This window comes from Camponotus floridanus, unplaced genomic scaffold (genome assembly GCF_003227725.1).
Source record: "Camponotus floridanus strain SB8 unplaced genomic scaffold, Cflo_v7.5 scaffold25, whole genome shotgun sequence".
Taxonomy (NCBI): Eukaryota; Metazoa; Arthropoda; class Insecta; order Hymenoptera; family Formicidae; genus Camponotus; species Camponotus floridanus.
Genome location: NW_020229381.1, coordinates 1898606 through 1914109, shown reverse-complemented (window position 1 = coordinate 1914109; position 15504 = coordinate 1898606). Strand labels below are relative to the sequence as shown.

Sequence of the window (15504 nt, the reverse complement as noted above, 5' to 3'; positions counted from 1 at the left end):
ATCTTATTTAAGTTCTCTGATGTATATTATATCAAACATTTTTAACCCATTTGATCTGTAATGTAATTCATATCCAGATAAATATAATAAATTTATTTTATATTTTGAAACAAATTTTATCAGAGTTCTAAATGATGTATGCATATTTTAGTTTTTTTATTATCCTTGGGATTTTTACTGCATGTCTAAAAATATAAATATGCCAATAAAATTTATAATGGGTAATCTTATTTCTTATTTGTATTTTAACACCACTTTTAAGAAGAGAAATAAGAAACATTGTTTTCAATTATCTAATATAAATATATAAATGTAATACATATTAATTTCATTGTTTACAATTGTGTAGACATATGTAAATAATAGAAATGACTTAAATATTTAGTCTTCAAACTTCAAATTTCTAAGAATTCTTTGAATCAAATTTTGGAATTTTAGTTACTCTTGCCTAAATGTTATATTCTCTGGGTACTTTATTGATGTGGATTTCATGGAGTCATGTATTTTAAAAATATTCCAAAAGACAATTTTAGAAATTTACATGTCCTTTTTTAATTTTTTATTACAGAAACATAATGAAATATCTAAATTGCAATTGTCTCTTGAAGTTTAAGTTGCTTTTTGCTTTTAGCTTTAACTTGTGCGGCGATACGATCCAAATCCCTGCGTCCCTGACTGGTCAATTTACGTCCACCAAGAGGTGCTTTTTCAATCAACTTCAACTGTTCCAAGCTTTGGAGTGCTTTGCGCGCAACACCACCAGCTGATCGGCAGAAGTGGCTGGGATGAGTGCCATTGCGTTTACGTCCACCAAAGATTTTAGTAACAGCGCCAACACCAATCGGACTGCGGATATAAATATGACGTACCAAAGCTGCACATCTGATGTAGTACCAATCGGGATCGTAAGGAGCCAACTCTTTAAATTTGGCTGTTTTCACAATGTCCACCCATTCTGGTACACGCATTTTGCCAGTTCTAAAATTTTACATAGTACAATATAATATTATAAAACATCTTTGAGCAATAAATTATACATAGATAACAGTGCAGAAGTATTAAATAGGATTTTTGTAAGTTGAATAGATAATTGAATTTTTTAAATATTAATATAATTTAATTTTTTTTTAATATTAAAGATAATTATGGATGAGAGAATATATACATATATATATGTAGATGTATATAAATTGTATATTGTATTTTACGTATTAGACGTATGGGAGATTATTTAGGTTAGGTCCAAATTCTTATATTTTTTACTCACTTTTTGAGGAAGGCTGCAAAAGCCTTCACGAATTTCTGCTGATCCACATCTTTTAACGTTACAGACGGCATCTAAAAGAAGAATATAATTTAGTAAAATAGCCAATACGCGAAATAACATATACACATGCCACATGGGCACGTAAATCACGGATGAACTTTATGTTCTAAATCTCTATATTTCCGACATAATTGATAAAAATTTTAAAGCTGCTAAAATCGATTACATACATTTTATATAAATTTATATAAATTTTCGAGTTTTCTGCACTAAATACGATTTTCTAATTCGTATTATTCCGTAACATTAACGAGCATCACTTCTCCACGGAAAAGAAAGAAACGCGAAGAGGGAATGTGGTAGGAGGAGGAGGGGATGACGCACACAAGCACGCATGAAAAGGCGCCTTTAATTGTAAATCTTCTAACCTTACCGTTGCTGACTAAGCTTGTCAAGTTTTTTTGGTGCCCATAATATCACATGTCTGTTTATTCATCACTATTATCGTGTAAATGCAAAAAATCGGCTTGTCCATCATCGCCATCATCACTGTCTAAACCTTTGGTTTCTAAAAAAATAATAGGGAGAAGAAGCCTTTTTTCTGACCAAAGTGACACGGATGAAAATTACAACTTTGTTCTATTAATGGACAAAATTTAAAAAAAAGAACAACAATAATCGAATAATTGAAGAGTAAAGTTAATACTTTGATCTTTATTGACTGCATTGACTATAATGTTTAGTAATAAAAAGAGTAGTTTACCACCCAGACCCCATTTGCTAAACCATGAACATATGATGGAAGATCTCGAAAACGCTGTTGTGGACGATGTAGCATTTAAAATTATAAGTAAATATCTATATCAATATTTGTTGAATTTGAATTATATAAATATGCTTAATTTTTTAATATACAAAGATCAGTTTAATTAAATATTATATTAAAATTTTTATTTTTTTTCTTGTAAGAGTTACATATTAGAATATATTGGAATGTGTGTCCAAAAGTTTAATTTTTCTTATGTAATTATTTAATTGTCACTTGTAATTTATAATAATTAGTTTATTCTATAAGCAAATCATTTTTTAGTCTAAGAATCATAAAATTATATTCCTATAAATACAATTTCAGATGATTTATGTATAAAAGAATCTTATAGTTTAACAAGTATTAACAACTCTGATGATATATATAAAAAAGTGAAAACCTATTTGAATACCAAACAGCAGTTAAGACAATTGGAATGTACTTTGAGAAGAGAAGGACAGCAAATGCAAGCAGATAATGAGGAAATAAAAAGGCTTGCAGATAATATTAGAAAGCAGGCACAAGCTGCTCTGATAACATTAGAGATATAGAAAAACTAATTAATATTAAATTTTTTTAACACAATTCAATATATATATATATATATATATATATATATATATATTATATTAATATATGTATTATAATATATATGTATATATAATATATGTATATATAAATTATATTATTAATATGTGTACAGTTTAATTTAATATTATTTTAGCCATTTTTAATTTCTTGCTGATATCAATATTTAACTATTAACTTTATGTCTTTCATAAAAGTCAGAGTCTTTTTTGTTAAGTTTTTATTTATTTTAAATAAATTTAATTTTCAATATTTTTAATATTTATAATTAAAGGAATATTCTATACAAAACATTAAATAATTGTGATAATAATATAACAAACATTTAATGATAATTCTTTGTTAATAATTCTTTCTGTTCTTGACACATTGATGTTACAGTGTACTGAACAATACAATATACATGAATTTATATATTATTTAATAGTACATAATATTCCATGTGAAGCTAGTTCAATAAAACTTATGACAAGGCACAATAACAATTTAACATCTATATATCAATATAGATAATATCAATTTAGCATTAATAATAGTACAATATTGTAATATCTATGATCACATTTACTGTAGTGGATAATATATGATATATAAAAGGATAATTATTATAATTTCCTGTTACCCTTCTTTTATGTGTAAAAATTTATAAATTATTTATTAAATTTTTATATTTAAACTATTTAGAGTAATTTAATTAAAAGGAACTCTTTGATAGCCTCATTCAAAGAATTATTGAAAATTATGTATATATATATATATATATGTGTGTGTGTGTGTGTGTACATATTAATTGTCTCGTATAATAATTTTGATTTGATAAAAATTATCTTTTTTTTAAATTTTTGTCTATAATTTCTGTGTAAAATTATTTTTATTTGAAATTTTCTATAACTCTTTGAATGATAGAGATCAAGTGCTACCTGTATTAAGCATGCAACTATATATATAAAGTTATACCTTATATAGTAAAAATATATTTGTACGATTAACAATATTTTCTTATATTCTAATATTGCTATACACAATTATTGCAAAAAATTATTCTGTAAATTTTCATAAGATTAAGTAATACAATATTTTAATTTACAATTTAAATTAATAACTCATATGTCTCTGTGCGATATATTAATAATAATAAAAAAATGAAATAAAGCTACAAGTAGATAAAAAAAATCATAATTTCAATATATGAATTATAAAAAATATATATCTTATCTGATAACAATATAATTCCCTCTTTATTGTAAGCAAATTTTCTAAAAAAATGTACGAAAACAAAAAAAAATTAAAGATAAAATTAACAAACAACTTTTTCTCTTTATGTAACAATACATTCTTTTTGATATATAGCTCTTTTTTTCTATGTAAATTTAAATCTAAATATTAAATCAATACTGTATTACAGTCTGTAAAGACAAAACTATTCAATGTGATATACTTGGTACCATATCAAATCGACTTATAGGTTCACTAAAATAGGCACACCATGTAAATCCTGGTGGATACCCTGAAAAAGTTATGTTTACTCATTAATACACATTAGTAAAAATAGACGCAAGAATGTAAAACTCTAATGCATGTTTCAATATGTAATTCATATATTATTTTTAATTTCTAATAAAGAAATTTATTAATTTATATGTATATATGTATATGTATATAAATTAATATAAAAGAAACAGATAAGAATAATAAAAATGAAAATGTCAATTATGATCAAATATATGGCATACATTTAAATCTTACTTTCTTAAAATTTTTCCTAAAAGGCATACGTAAATTAAAAAGAAAAAAAAAATTCTTAATAAGATAGACATGTTTGAAAATGTATAATCACGTAACATTTAATAAAAAGTAAATATATATTTGCTTGAAATAAAGAAGGAAAACATTTATTATTATATAATATTATATAATGTTACAATTATGTCTTTTACATATATTTTGAAAGACAAAGGGAAAACAGGCGGAAAAGACAAATATAAAATATGTAATATATATATATATATATATATATATATATATATATATAATTTAATAAATTATGTCAAAAGTCGTGCATGAAGTTGTAAATTAAGAGTTAGAAGTAAATTCACCTTTGCTCCTATATGTTAAATGCAACCAGATTTAGTAACCATTTGTTAGAATCTGAAGAAATGTATCACACATCTATATAATAATTTATCAAATTGTGTTTTCTATATTATGAGACAATATTATTACAAAAAGATACCTGTATTTGTCCTCTTTATTCAACATGTTAAAATTTTATTTGTTTTGATCATAGTGCATCATAAAAAAAAATTTGTTCCATACAATACTTACATAATGTTAGAGATTATTTTTTATGTGCTGATGATATGGGGATGTGATAATATACCGAGATTCATCATCTTCCGTCCTGCTGCATGCAAGTATAATCCCTCAAGATTAGTAGTGAACAAATGTTAGTTACATATTAATACATAAAAGTTAATGAGTGTTTAATCTACAAAAATATAAAATTAATGTTTAATATTCGATACACAAACGCATTATATGTAAAGAAATAGACATATGCATATATTTTTATTCCATAACATCTTTAACAATCATATAAAAGTGCATATATATGCTTTTCGTATATAAAAATCGATGGTTTTATACACACACACAATTATACAATTTTATAAAATAATTTCTAATAAGTATATATGTGTTCTCTGTAAATATTATATAAAAATATATTACATCTAAATTACACACAGCTTATATCTATGCAAATTTTAGGACGGACATAACACATATAAATTTGAAATATCTTGTATATAACTATTACATTTTTAAAATTGATAATATAATGCTTATAATGTATCATTTCTGTAATAATATCTATATTTAAACTTATATTTAGCTTATAATATGAAAATTATCCTGTAATGTACTTGTTTACTATTATTTCTTAACAATTTTATCATAATTAGCAGCCTTTACATGTGTACAATTGGATCAAAAATATTAAAGCGATATGTATATATAATGCTCAGTCTAAAGAAATTTCAATTTTTAAAATATTAATATTTCAATTTCAATTTCAATTAAATTCATTTCTTGTAAAACTTTTTCATTTTTAATTATATTTGAATAATATATTTGACCAAAATGCAATTATATTCTATCTAAATATATGATCTATAATATATATGCATATATATTTTTCTAGAGAATTTGATTATATTTTTGAAGGAGAATTATATCTTATTTTATATATTTATGGCAAAAGTAATAATAAAGGCTAAAAAAAATGCCCGCCTTTTTTAATCCGAAAGAAGCAAGAAGAAATAGATGTAACGAACATATATTGAACAGTGTCTAATTCTTTATCATACTATTACTGCTGCTTCTTAAGAGAAAGGGAAATTCCTAATTCTTAGTAATAACGATATCCTTAATTGTTATATTAGTCACAAATAAACAATCGAAAGTTGTGTCATAAGATAAAAAATGATGATTAAAATAATACATAAGCTGTTAATATTTTAAATCGAAAAGAACAAATTTTACCTTTTAAAATGGTGAACAATTTTATCTTAGTTGACATAATGTAGCGAGAGTGTTTTGCCCAAAAGTTTCAACATTGTATATCCTTACCAGTTAATAATTGAAAAGTATGGAAAGAAAGATAGAAAGAAATAAAAGTCTTTTTTGTCTTTTAAAGTATGTCTAGAAGCTAGAGGTGAGAGACATATAATATATGTGATATAATGCATATGAGATATATGTATGTATATGTAATTTTAATAAATTATTTGATGTGAAATTAATAAGCATAACTGCTAATTTAAAAAATCTACAAAAAAGAAATGTAGATACCTATTTATAAAATAAAATAAAAAAATACAATAGAGATGAACAAAACTGTATATAAATAAAATTATATATAAAAGAAATGTAAGAGAGAAGAGTGTCTTTTATGCTACATTATAGTCTTTTTATTAAATGCGCTTGCATGAAGATATTAATTTTTGAATTGTCAATTAAGGAATGTGTAATAAAATAAGATAAATATGGTCTCCATTTATAATGGATTATTATAAATTATCAAAAAATTTTACTCTGATAAAAGAACACGTATTTTATTAACAAAAATATTTGATAACAAGATTATTATATATTTTTATATTTATAAAAATTTATTAAAATGATAAAAATTTTGCTACTTGTATGAATTTTCCATATCATTAATTGCTTTTTTTATTTTCAATACAATTATTCTGTCCTATTATTATATAAAAACAAAAAAAATAATTTTAAGCAAAATATTAAAAATATAAATAAATGATTTTTCTTGACTATTACAATAAAATATATTGATAACGTAATCACTCATTACGTTACATTTACAATATTGCTATTATATTTACAATATTGTGTTTTCAGAAACATGACTATTAAGTGAGCCATTGCATAACACATAATGTGAACAAAATATCAAATTATTTGCAGTATCAGGAACATGTCCATGTCATTTTTCCAGAAATTTTATCATAACATTTTAAAATGACCTTAAAACTGATATATCAGTCTCTCTTGGCAGTATTCAATTGACAGTGAAGTCTGGCATTAGAAAGAATTTGCGTAACGTCAACTTGCCTCTCGGCTTGTGTTTTAGATGGTCCTCAATGAATTGACAAGGGCAACGGGCGGAGACACAATGGCGCGGTGGAACAGACAGACCCATGACGCCTCTATTGCGTTCCTGCGAGTCTATAACCAGATCAAGTCTGCGGCGCACAAAGTGACGTGCCCATCGAGACGCATACCTCAGCAACAGCAACTCCGCCCGTTCCTGTCAACACACACACACACACTATCATCATTCAGTGATAGCCAGATCTGACACAGAATAGTAATCTACTTTTTTCCTTTTTTAAATGATTTTTTACAAATAACGTCTACGATTAAATCTAATCAAATAGATAATATACAATAGCAATATACAAATGATATATATCCTTGATATCGCACATTTCTTGATGATTATAAATATGCAAAGAAATGCAAGATTGCAAGAGTTTAACATGTTACATTTTTATTATATTATGTAGAACTGTATATGTGTGGCAAACTCTTTCTTTTTCTCTGATATTTATTATAATTTGTAAACTCTTTAAACAGAGAATAGTGTATTTGTAAATCACTGTCTTTGTAATAATGACTGCCATTGTTTTATAATAATATTATTAAGTATTTTCTTGTTGTATACAATGCATGAAACTCGTTATTTCGTAATTAAAAAATGTTCACCATTTTACAGGTACAATTTATCTTTTATATATATATATATATATATATATATATATATATATATTCCATAAAAATATATCTGATCGAGGATCACGCGTCAAATATAACTATATAGAACATCAAAGATTTATTGATAGAAAAGAAGGCTAATAAAGTATTTATCAGCATAAATGAAAAAGCTATGTAAACATAAGCCTCAAAAATTTCAAAGATAAGATAAATACCACCAGCCTTCTAAAGAAAACAATTTACTGGAATGCTGAAATAGAGATTATCATATTATTCATTTATGCTATCTATATCTATCTTTGTGGATTTTGTAAAAATAGATCTGTATTCAAATTTAATGCTAAATGTCGACATATGTAAATAATGTAAATAATGTAAATGTCAATATATTCCTAAAATATTACACTTGAATATGTAATTTTTATATTGCATGAATAAAATGTTCAAATTACATTTAGCATTAAATATGGAATGTGGATGAATTTTGATCTGGAAACGAAAAAATGATCTATGAGCTCTAATGATAATCAAGCATGATCAAAAAGAAAAATTATAATTTTTTATGATTTCATATTTCAATGCTGCAGACATGTATAAAAAAGTTATATATCAATAATATATATATTCGTGCGATCATAAAAAAGTAATATTTGATGTAAAGTACACATTTACAGTATCTACAGCATAGATAATTGAAGTCATCAAAATTATACTAATTTCACAACTTTTGAGTAAGATTATCACTCGTCATGCATTGATTATTCATACATTCTTTAGTATTTCTAAATAAAATAATTAAGTACATTTAAAATAACTCAAAATTGAACGCATATTGACATAAAATCTATAAATATAATTCTTAAAATAATATAACAAACACAGCAATAAGAACACTAATCAAAATAAAATAATTGCATCAATATGCTCACAAGCATATTAAAAATTAGCTTTATATAAAAATACTTCAAAGGCATAGAGTTTTCCTCTTTGCAATTTTTGATATGTAATAAATGTTTATCTTAAGCTAAAATTTGTATTGTCATCTATATTGTGCGATTTATAGCTATTGCTATATGAATAAAAATGACCACATTCTATCAATATTAAATATAAAACTGGTTTTATAAACCAAAAATTATATTAATAATTCAAATTAATTGCAAATCTATAAAAGTAAATAGCAGGTGTCTTTGGAAGCTGTTCATAATCATTCATTTCTCATATTTTAAATTGTATTGCTAAAAACAAAGTTTTTTCAGTTTGATTCTTTATCTTTATATTGCGATAATAAAGTTGGAAACGAGATTCTTCGTTTTCATAACAAGAATAAAATAAGTACTTAACATATATAGTAATGGTATATATATAAAAAGATTATATAATTGATCAAAATATTAAAATGTTATATGTTTATATAGTAATGCGTATCCAAGAGTTAAATAATTCAAAAAATTTCTGTAATTTTTGTGTATATGCATGCAAAATTGCACATATATGTGTTTAATAATATATAAACACTATAAAATAACTGCATTTCTCAAATGCCTCTATCTCTCAGAAAGCTACTCCATCTAGGACAAAAATCTCTGCCCTGAATGCGTGGTTTATTACGTAACCATTCTTCTATATATTGACATGGACACAGAGCAGACGCTAAATGACGTGGCGAAGAAGGATTTCCACCCTCCTCGTCAACTGTCCAATCCAAACGTCGTCGTAAGTAATCCTTCGCCCAACGTTGCACATAACGGCAGAATACTTGTTCGTTTTTACCCTGGTGGTAGTTTAATATAATACATACACAATAAACATTTAATACAAATTATTGTAGTTAGTTAATGTTAAATTTTATACACACAGAGTGTGTTTATATATGATAATTAAAACCCATATGTAATGAAGAATTAAAGGTGCGCCAATATATTACTTATGAAAATTTTTATTTATCTATTTATTCTCTTTCCACATTGTACCACCTATACTTAATAAAATGAGACATATTTATGTTTTGAGAGCAAATATAATTAATATTATTAAAAGGCGTTACTCAAAAAAAAAATCTAAAAATTGTATATTTAGTTTATATATTGATTGATATTTAGAGAAATAGCGCTCCTCATTCAGCACTTAATAAATATATATATATATATATATATATATATATATTTATTTATTTATTTATTTATTTATTTAATTTGATTGTGTGTAAAATGTTCTATACAATAACAAATAATTCATAAAAAAATTTATAAAATTAAAAAACAAAATATAAAGAAAAAAAAGGAAAAAAACTCTAAATGTACAAAATAATAATTGAAGAAAAAAAATTGTAGAGATCACATGGCTTACTTGTTTACGAGAAATTCTTGTAGTAGTGCTGCCTTGTATAACAATGTCACTGTCATCAATGTCCATACGCTGCTGTAATTCTCGTTGTCGGTTTAATTCGCTTCCATCATCACCAACACCGCCAATTACTCTACCTTCACGTTCTTCTCGCTCTATCACTTCTTGTAGCTTTTTCTGTTAGACAAATCATTATATTAACCCTAGATATAAACAATAAAATAAGAAAAAGATATAAATAAAAAAAGATTTATGTATTTATATAGACTATTCTCTTGGAATGATTTATAGAAATATGTACAAAGCATTACTCTTTTCTTGACTAATATCTAACTTATATTATTATAAAAAATTTATTTTAATTGTATCAATTGAAATTCAATGAAAAATTTTATATGAATTTAAATATATGTAACACTTACAACACAATCGGTAGTATCAAAATAGATGAAGCACAAGTTAACTTTATGGCAGGAGATCTTTCCTCTGTCATCTAATCCCAATAATATTTTGTGTTTTAATAAATGTTTGTTGACTTGTGCCATACATTTCTCGAGATTGTGATTGAGTTTTATCTTGATAAACATGCAAATGAATATTGCAGCTGCATTCAGGATCAACCACATGATACCGAGCCCGAATAAAGTAAGACCAGTTACACCAGAAAATAGCAGACCAAGTAATACAACAAAGGCGGTGAATATCCAAAGGACAAGAATCCTCTTGTAGCATATGTTATACATATTGAACCGCACATCATTCACAAGTAACTCCATTATGTGAACATAATCTTCCACTGTAAGCTACAATATATATCTACTTTATTAAAATATTACAATCCTTTTATATTTTTATAATATTTACTTATTATTATTATGTTTATATATTTTTTCAGAAAAAGAGCTGACATTCCTATTTTAATTAATTCAATTTAATATTTCAGAGCATTGTTATATAAATTGATATATATAAAGCTTTTTTTTTAATTTTAATGTTGAAGATTATCTTGATAAAATGTTCAACTATTGATTATACATATGTAGGAAAAAGTTACTATATTTTTATCATATCATTAAAAATTATTAAGTCATTAATAGAACCATTAAGAAAATATTACATTAATAACAATATATATATATATATATATATATATATATATATATATATTAAAAGTATAGAAAATTAATATATAATAAATCTTTCACATACCGTTAATCCTTGTGCCATCAGCTCCTCTGGTACTAATTCTGGCCTAAACTTAGCTGGAGTAATCCATGGCCATTTAGTGTTTACTGGTAAAAGAGTAACAATAGTATCACCATTGGCAAAACCCTGTCTAATATTTCCGATAGATGTACTGACAACATTGCTTGTGTTTCTACCATTAGATACATCTCTTAAATCAATAGTTTTTAAAGAAGCGCTCTTGAGCTCTGACGTTCTAACATCAGACGGTAATTTAAGATCCGGAATATCAGATGTAATGGAACGACTTAAACCTGATCTATCTAAATTAATCTGGACGGATTCGGTTGCTATCACAGCACCTTTATACTCATTAGGTTTCTTATCATTAATATCAGGATCGATACTTTTATTAATCTTATCGATTTGCACCGTAACTGACTCAGGCTTTATTACAGCAGCTGTGCTACTGTTAGCTTTCTTTTCTATATCTGTAGTTTCTTTTGGACCCGTTTCATCTTCAAATTGGACCCAATTCATAGTTACACTAGGATTAGCTGCCGTCGCATTATCAATTGTGTCTTCGGAACTCATGGCTGTAAAAAGAAATAAATATGTAAATTAGACACATAAATTATATTCATTATAAATTATACTATTTTCACACTTATACAAATAAACTAAGAACAATAATAATGAATTGTTAAGCAAGTTATTCTGTTCAACAATAAGCACTGCTGTAAAATAGCTTATTAAACACACCATTATTTATCTTTAAAAATCATCATCTCATTAACAGCATTAATTTACTAATGACATTCATTGCGACATCAATTGCGTGACAATTGCTGATTTTATTCGATTCAAGAAGGGAGTATCCGGATATGGGAACCGAGGCGGTAAACTCATCAAGATGTTCTCGCGAAAAACAATCATCATGTGTTAGGAGGGAAAATCTAGTACAGACTTCTCTCGTCATAAAGATTGAAGGCTCAAGATAGAACCGACCAAAGTCGCGATATCGTCTTCAAGGTGCACAGACGAAGCGTGAAAATCTGGGATCGAGATGTACATCAGATTCGTATCTTAATCAGGCGCGCCGGGCAAAATAATCGCGTGATCGCGATTGATATGCCTCCGATGAAAAAATCGTGTCGCATACACCCCGAGAACTCTGGACACCTACCTGCTGCGATACGATATGTCTCATACCCACGAGCCGAAAAGGTGCGCGACGAATCACGAAATCAAGGTATACGACATGGTTGCACGGCGAAGGTAGGCGGGACGTCAGTGTTGTAATGGTGAGGTGGGGTCGCGACGAGACGTGCACGACACGTACTTACATTAATATACATACGTACGCACACCTGTGCGTGCGCGTGTACCTGTCGCGATCTCCATCCGCGATTTTCACACTCGTGTTATTCAGTTTCGTTCGTCAAATTAAATTATTAATTATGTACCACCGCAAGTAATTTATTTCAATCGACCGGACTTAGTGATTTTAGAATAAATTTTAGAGGGGGAGGGGAAGACTCGAGTCCACACCTGTTTATCTCGTTTCTATTCTATCGTTTGTTTTGTGAGCGTGTGTGTGTGTGTGTGTGTGTGTGTATCTGTAACAGCAATAGGTAGCTCATGCTAATTATATTACGACGTATCAGCTGGTCGCAAAGTTACATATGTCATATATATATATATATAGAAATTGTTTACAATTGTTTATACCGTTTATATTATTGATTCGAAAGCAAATATATGTCGGCATCTTTCCAAAAATTGTACATTAAACTTTACGTCTCTCATTTTTAATAAAATGTGATATATGAAAATACAAGAAATTGAGTAAAAGATTATTTTTCTCTATTGTGTATCTAATCTAATTCTTTAATTTTGCTATTGATGTAAAAAATTGAAAATCTAGAATCTAGATAACAAATGAATATATGTATAAAATGGCGCAAGAATGCACTTATCAGTAGAACATAATTTATACGAATCTATGTTGAATACCTGACTCTAGTCAGTCCATTCTAGTTACACTTTCTACTTTGCTCATCCAGAACGCATGGCACTTAATATCTATTGCGATTAACTCATTAACACGCACGATAATTGTAATTATTACATGACATGTCGTAATCTTGTTGCATGTCGAACATATTTAGATATTTTTTTGTTTTATAGCTGAAAATATATATTTAACCAGCCTTTGAATGGAGAGAGTAGAAGAGAAACTAAAAGCGACAAAAGTACAGATCAGTACAGATCTCTAGTTAATCAGCTGATCACAGCTGATTGAATGCACACAGTACAAATCTTTTTATTTGTCAAGAAATGTACCGCTTAATACCTCGTATGTCGAAGTACATTCTGTCAAATATTGATTTTATTCGTTTGACAAATGCTCGACATAATTATCATATTCATAAAAATATCTTCACAAGGTCTTGGCGATTTAATGTAATGAAAAGACATTGTTTCTACGATTATCATAAGTCGCAGGGAAGAAGATTCGAGGTGTTTTTCGCTGTATCTCTGCCAACGTTGATATTAAATTTTCTTCTTGGTATCGATGATTCTGACGAAGAAGTTCCAGAAGTTATTATGATGATCAAGCGATCAATATTGCTGATACAGGTTGGATATTGAGAAATATATATGTCATCTTATATATATATTTCTCATCATATCTTTATTTAAATTTCATATAATTTCAACAAACTTTGCTTTCCCTTTGCAGAAGGGAGAATTTACTAAGGCAGAACAAATATACACACAACATAAAAAAAAACATTATGATGCTATTACATATATCTATGATGTAATGGCTAATCTTGCCTTTGATACCGGAGACTATCGCAAAGCAGAAAATTTATTTGTGTCAGTTTTGCAAAGACTAGTATCGAATGGAGCTTCAGAAGATGACATGAGAATCATTCATATAAGTTTAAAAATGGCTAAAGTATTTGAACATTTAAAAGAGATAAAGTAAGCAACTTATTCTATTGCAGAAAAATTTTTCTAAAATTTTATTCCCATTTTCTAAAGTATAATAAGGAATATTACAGAATTATATTCTCAAAAATGAAAAATGGGATATTCAAGTATTTTCTAATTAATTTAATAGTTAAGCTCTCTGCTTATACTCTCTTTTGTCTTATACCATATTATACTGTTATACATAAGATCATATATAATACATAAAATTATATATAAAATATATTACTTGATCTATATATATTTTTCATTCAAATTTAGAAAAGCAGAGCACGGCTATAAATTTTGTATAGAGAACTTAAAGTCGCATATTGAAAAAGACCCTGAAAATAAAGATGCTGTGTTACTACAGGGTATGACATTTGATTGGTATGCGCGAATGTTGTTATCACAATCTCGACATGCCGAAGCTTTTAACTATTTTCTTCAAGCATATAATATATGCAAAAAGATAAATGGTGAAGAACATGAACAGACTATAGTTTTGCTTAATGATTTGGGAACTGTTAGTTATATGCAAGGAAAATTTGATGAAGCAGTTAAATACTTATCTGCTGCAACAAAAATAGGTACTAATATAATGACTTTGTTAATATATTAATTGTAACTATATAATATGTGTGTGTTTTTAGGAAGAAATTTACCTGACATGGTTGATTTGGGTTTGATTTATGTAAATTTAGGAAATATATTTCTAAAAAAGGGTTTATACGATGAAGCTAAAAAGTCTTGTCAACAAGGGAAAATGATAGCTAAGAATAGGGATGACAATGATTCCTTGCTAAAAGCTGATGAATGCCTCAAGGAAGTAAAACGATTACTATCATTATGATTCTTAGATTATCTAGATACACAATTTTGTTAGAACTATAGATGCTTGTATGTGTAAAATCTGTAAATATATTTTTAAAAAATATTTAAGATCTTATTAAAGTTTCAATGACTTTACTATACATTTAATATAAATCATTGAAACTTGAACTGAATATGTATATAAAAAAATTTAATTTCT

At 26.6% G+C, this 15504-nt stretch overlaps 4 protein-coding genes across 17 annotated transcripts; 2 read left to right on the top strand and 2 right to left on the bottom strand.

Moving 5' to 3' along the window:
* Positions 1-455: 455 nt before the first annotated feature.
* Positions 456-1653, bottom strand: LOC105248754 (40S ribosomal protein S19a). Its single transcript, XM_011253724.3, has 3 exons — positions 1498-1653; positions 1268-1338; positions 456-978 (listed from the first exon to the last, which is right to left on the bottom strand). Exons 2-3 carry the CDS (start codon positions 1336-1338, stop codon positions 585-587), a joined length of 465 nt encoding a protein of 154 aa, XP_011252026.1. The 5' UTR covers positions 1498-1653; the 3' UTR covers positions 456-584.
* A 30-nt stretch (positions 1654-1683) lies between these two features.
* Positions 1684-2653, top strand: LOC112638120. Its single transcript, XM_025409183.1, has 2 exons — positions 1684-2117; positions 2400-2653. Exons 1-2 carry the CDS (start codon positions 2003-2005, stop codon positions 2624-2626), a joined length of 342 nt encoding a protein of 113 aa, XP_025264968.1. The 5' UTR covers positions 1684-2002; the 3' UTR covers positions 2627-2653.
* A 1351-nt stretch (positions 2654-4004) lies between these two features.
* Positions 4005-13689, bottom strand: LOC105248752 (transmembrane protein 268). Of its 12 annotated transcripts, XR_002192437.2 has the most exons (7): positions 12676-12863; positions 11514-12085; positions 10727-11107; positions 10308-10481; positions 7296-7491; positions 4760-5067; positions 4014-4170 (listed from the first exon to the last, which is right to left on the bottom strand). XR_002192437.2 is itself a non-coding variant. In XM_011253713.2 (6 exons), exons 2-6 carry the CDS (start codon positions 12081-12083, stop codon positions 4088-4090), a joined length of 1404 nt encoding a protein of 467 aa, XP_011252015.1. In that variant the 5' UTR covers positions 12084-12085; positions 13506-13689. The 12 variants fall into 12 exon arrangements, 11 of the variants coding, with proteins under 11 accessions (XP_025264964.1, XP_011252015.1, XP_011252016.1 ...); XM_011253713.2 differs by lacking the exons at positions 4760-5067; positions 12676-12863 and adding an exon at positions 13506-13689 and having other exon boundaries at positions 4088-4170; XM_011253714.3 differs by lacking the exon at positions 4760-5067 and having other exon boundaries at positions 4088-4170; positions 12836-12924.
* Positions 12586-15398, top strand: LOC105248753 (tetratricopeptide repeat protein 19 homolog, mitochondrial). Of its 3 annotated transcripts, none has more exons than XM_011253721.3 (5): positions 12586-12767; positions 13680-14132; positions 14236-14483; positions 14754-15061; positions 15125-15398. In XM_011253721.3, exons 2-5 carry the CDS (start codon positions 13830-13832, stop codon positions 15322-15324), a joined length of 1059 nt encoding a protein of 352 aa, XP_011252023.2. In that variant the 5' UTR covers positions 12586-12767; positions 13680-13829; the 3' UTR covers positions 15325-15398. The 3 variants fall into 3 exon arrangements, with proteins under 3 accessions (XP_011252023.2, XP_025264967.1, XP_011252025.2); XM_025409182.1 differs by lacking the exon at positions 12586-12767 and adding an exon at positions 13393-13609; XM_011253723.3 differs by lacking the exon at positions 12586-12767 and having other exon boundaries at positions 13394-13848; positions 13940-14132.
* Positions 15399-15504: the final 106 nt, after the last annotated feature.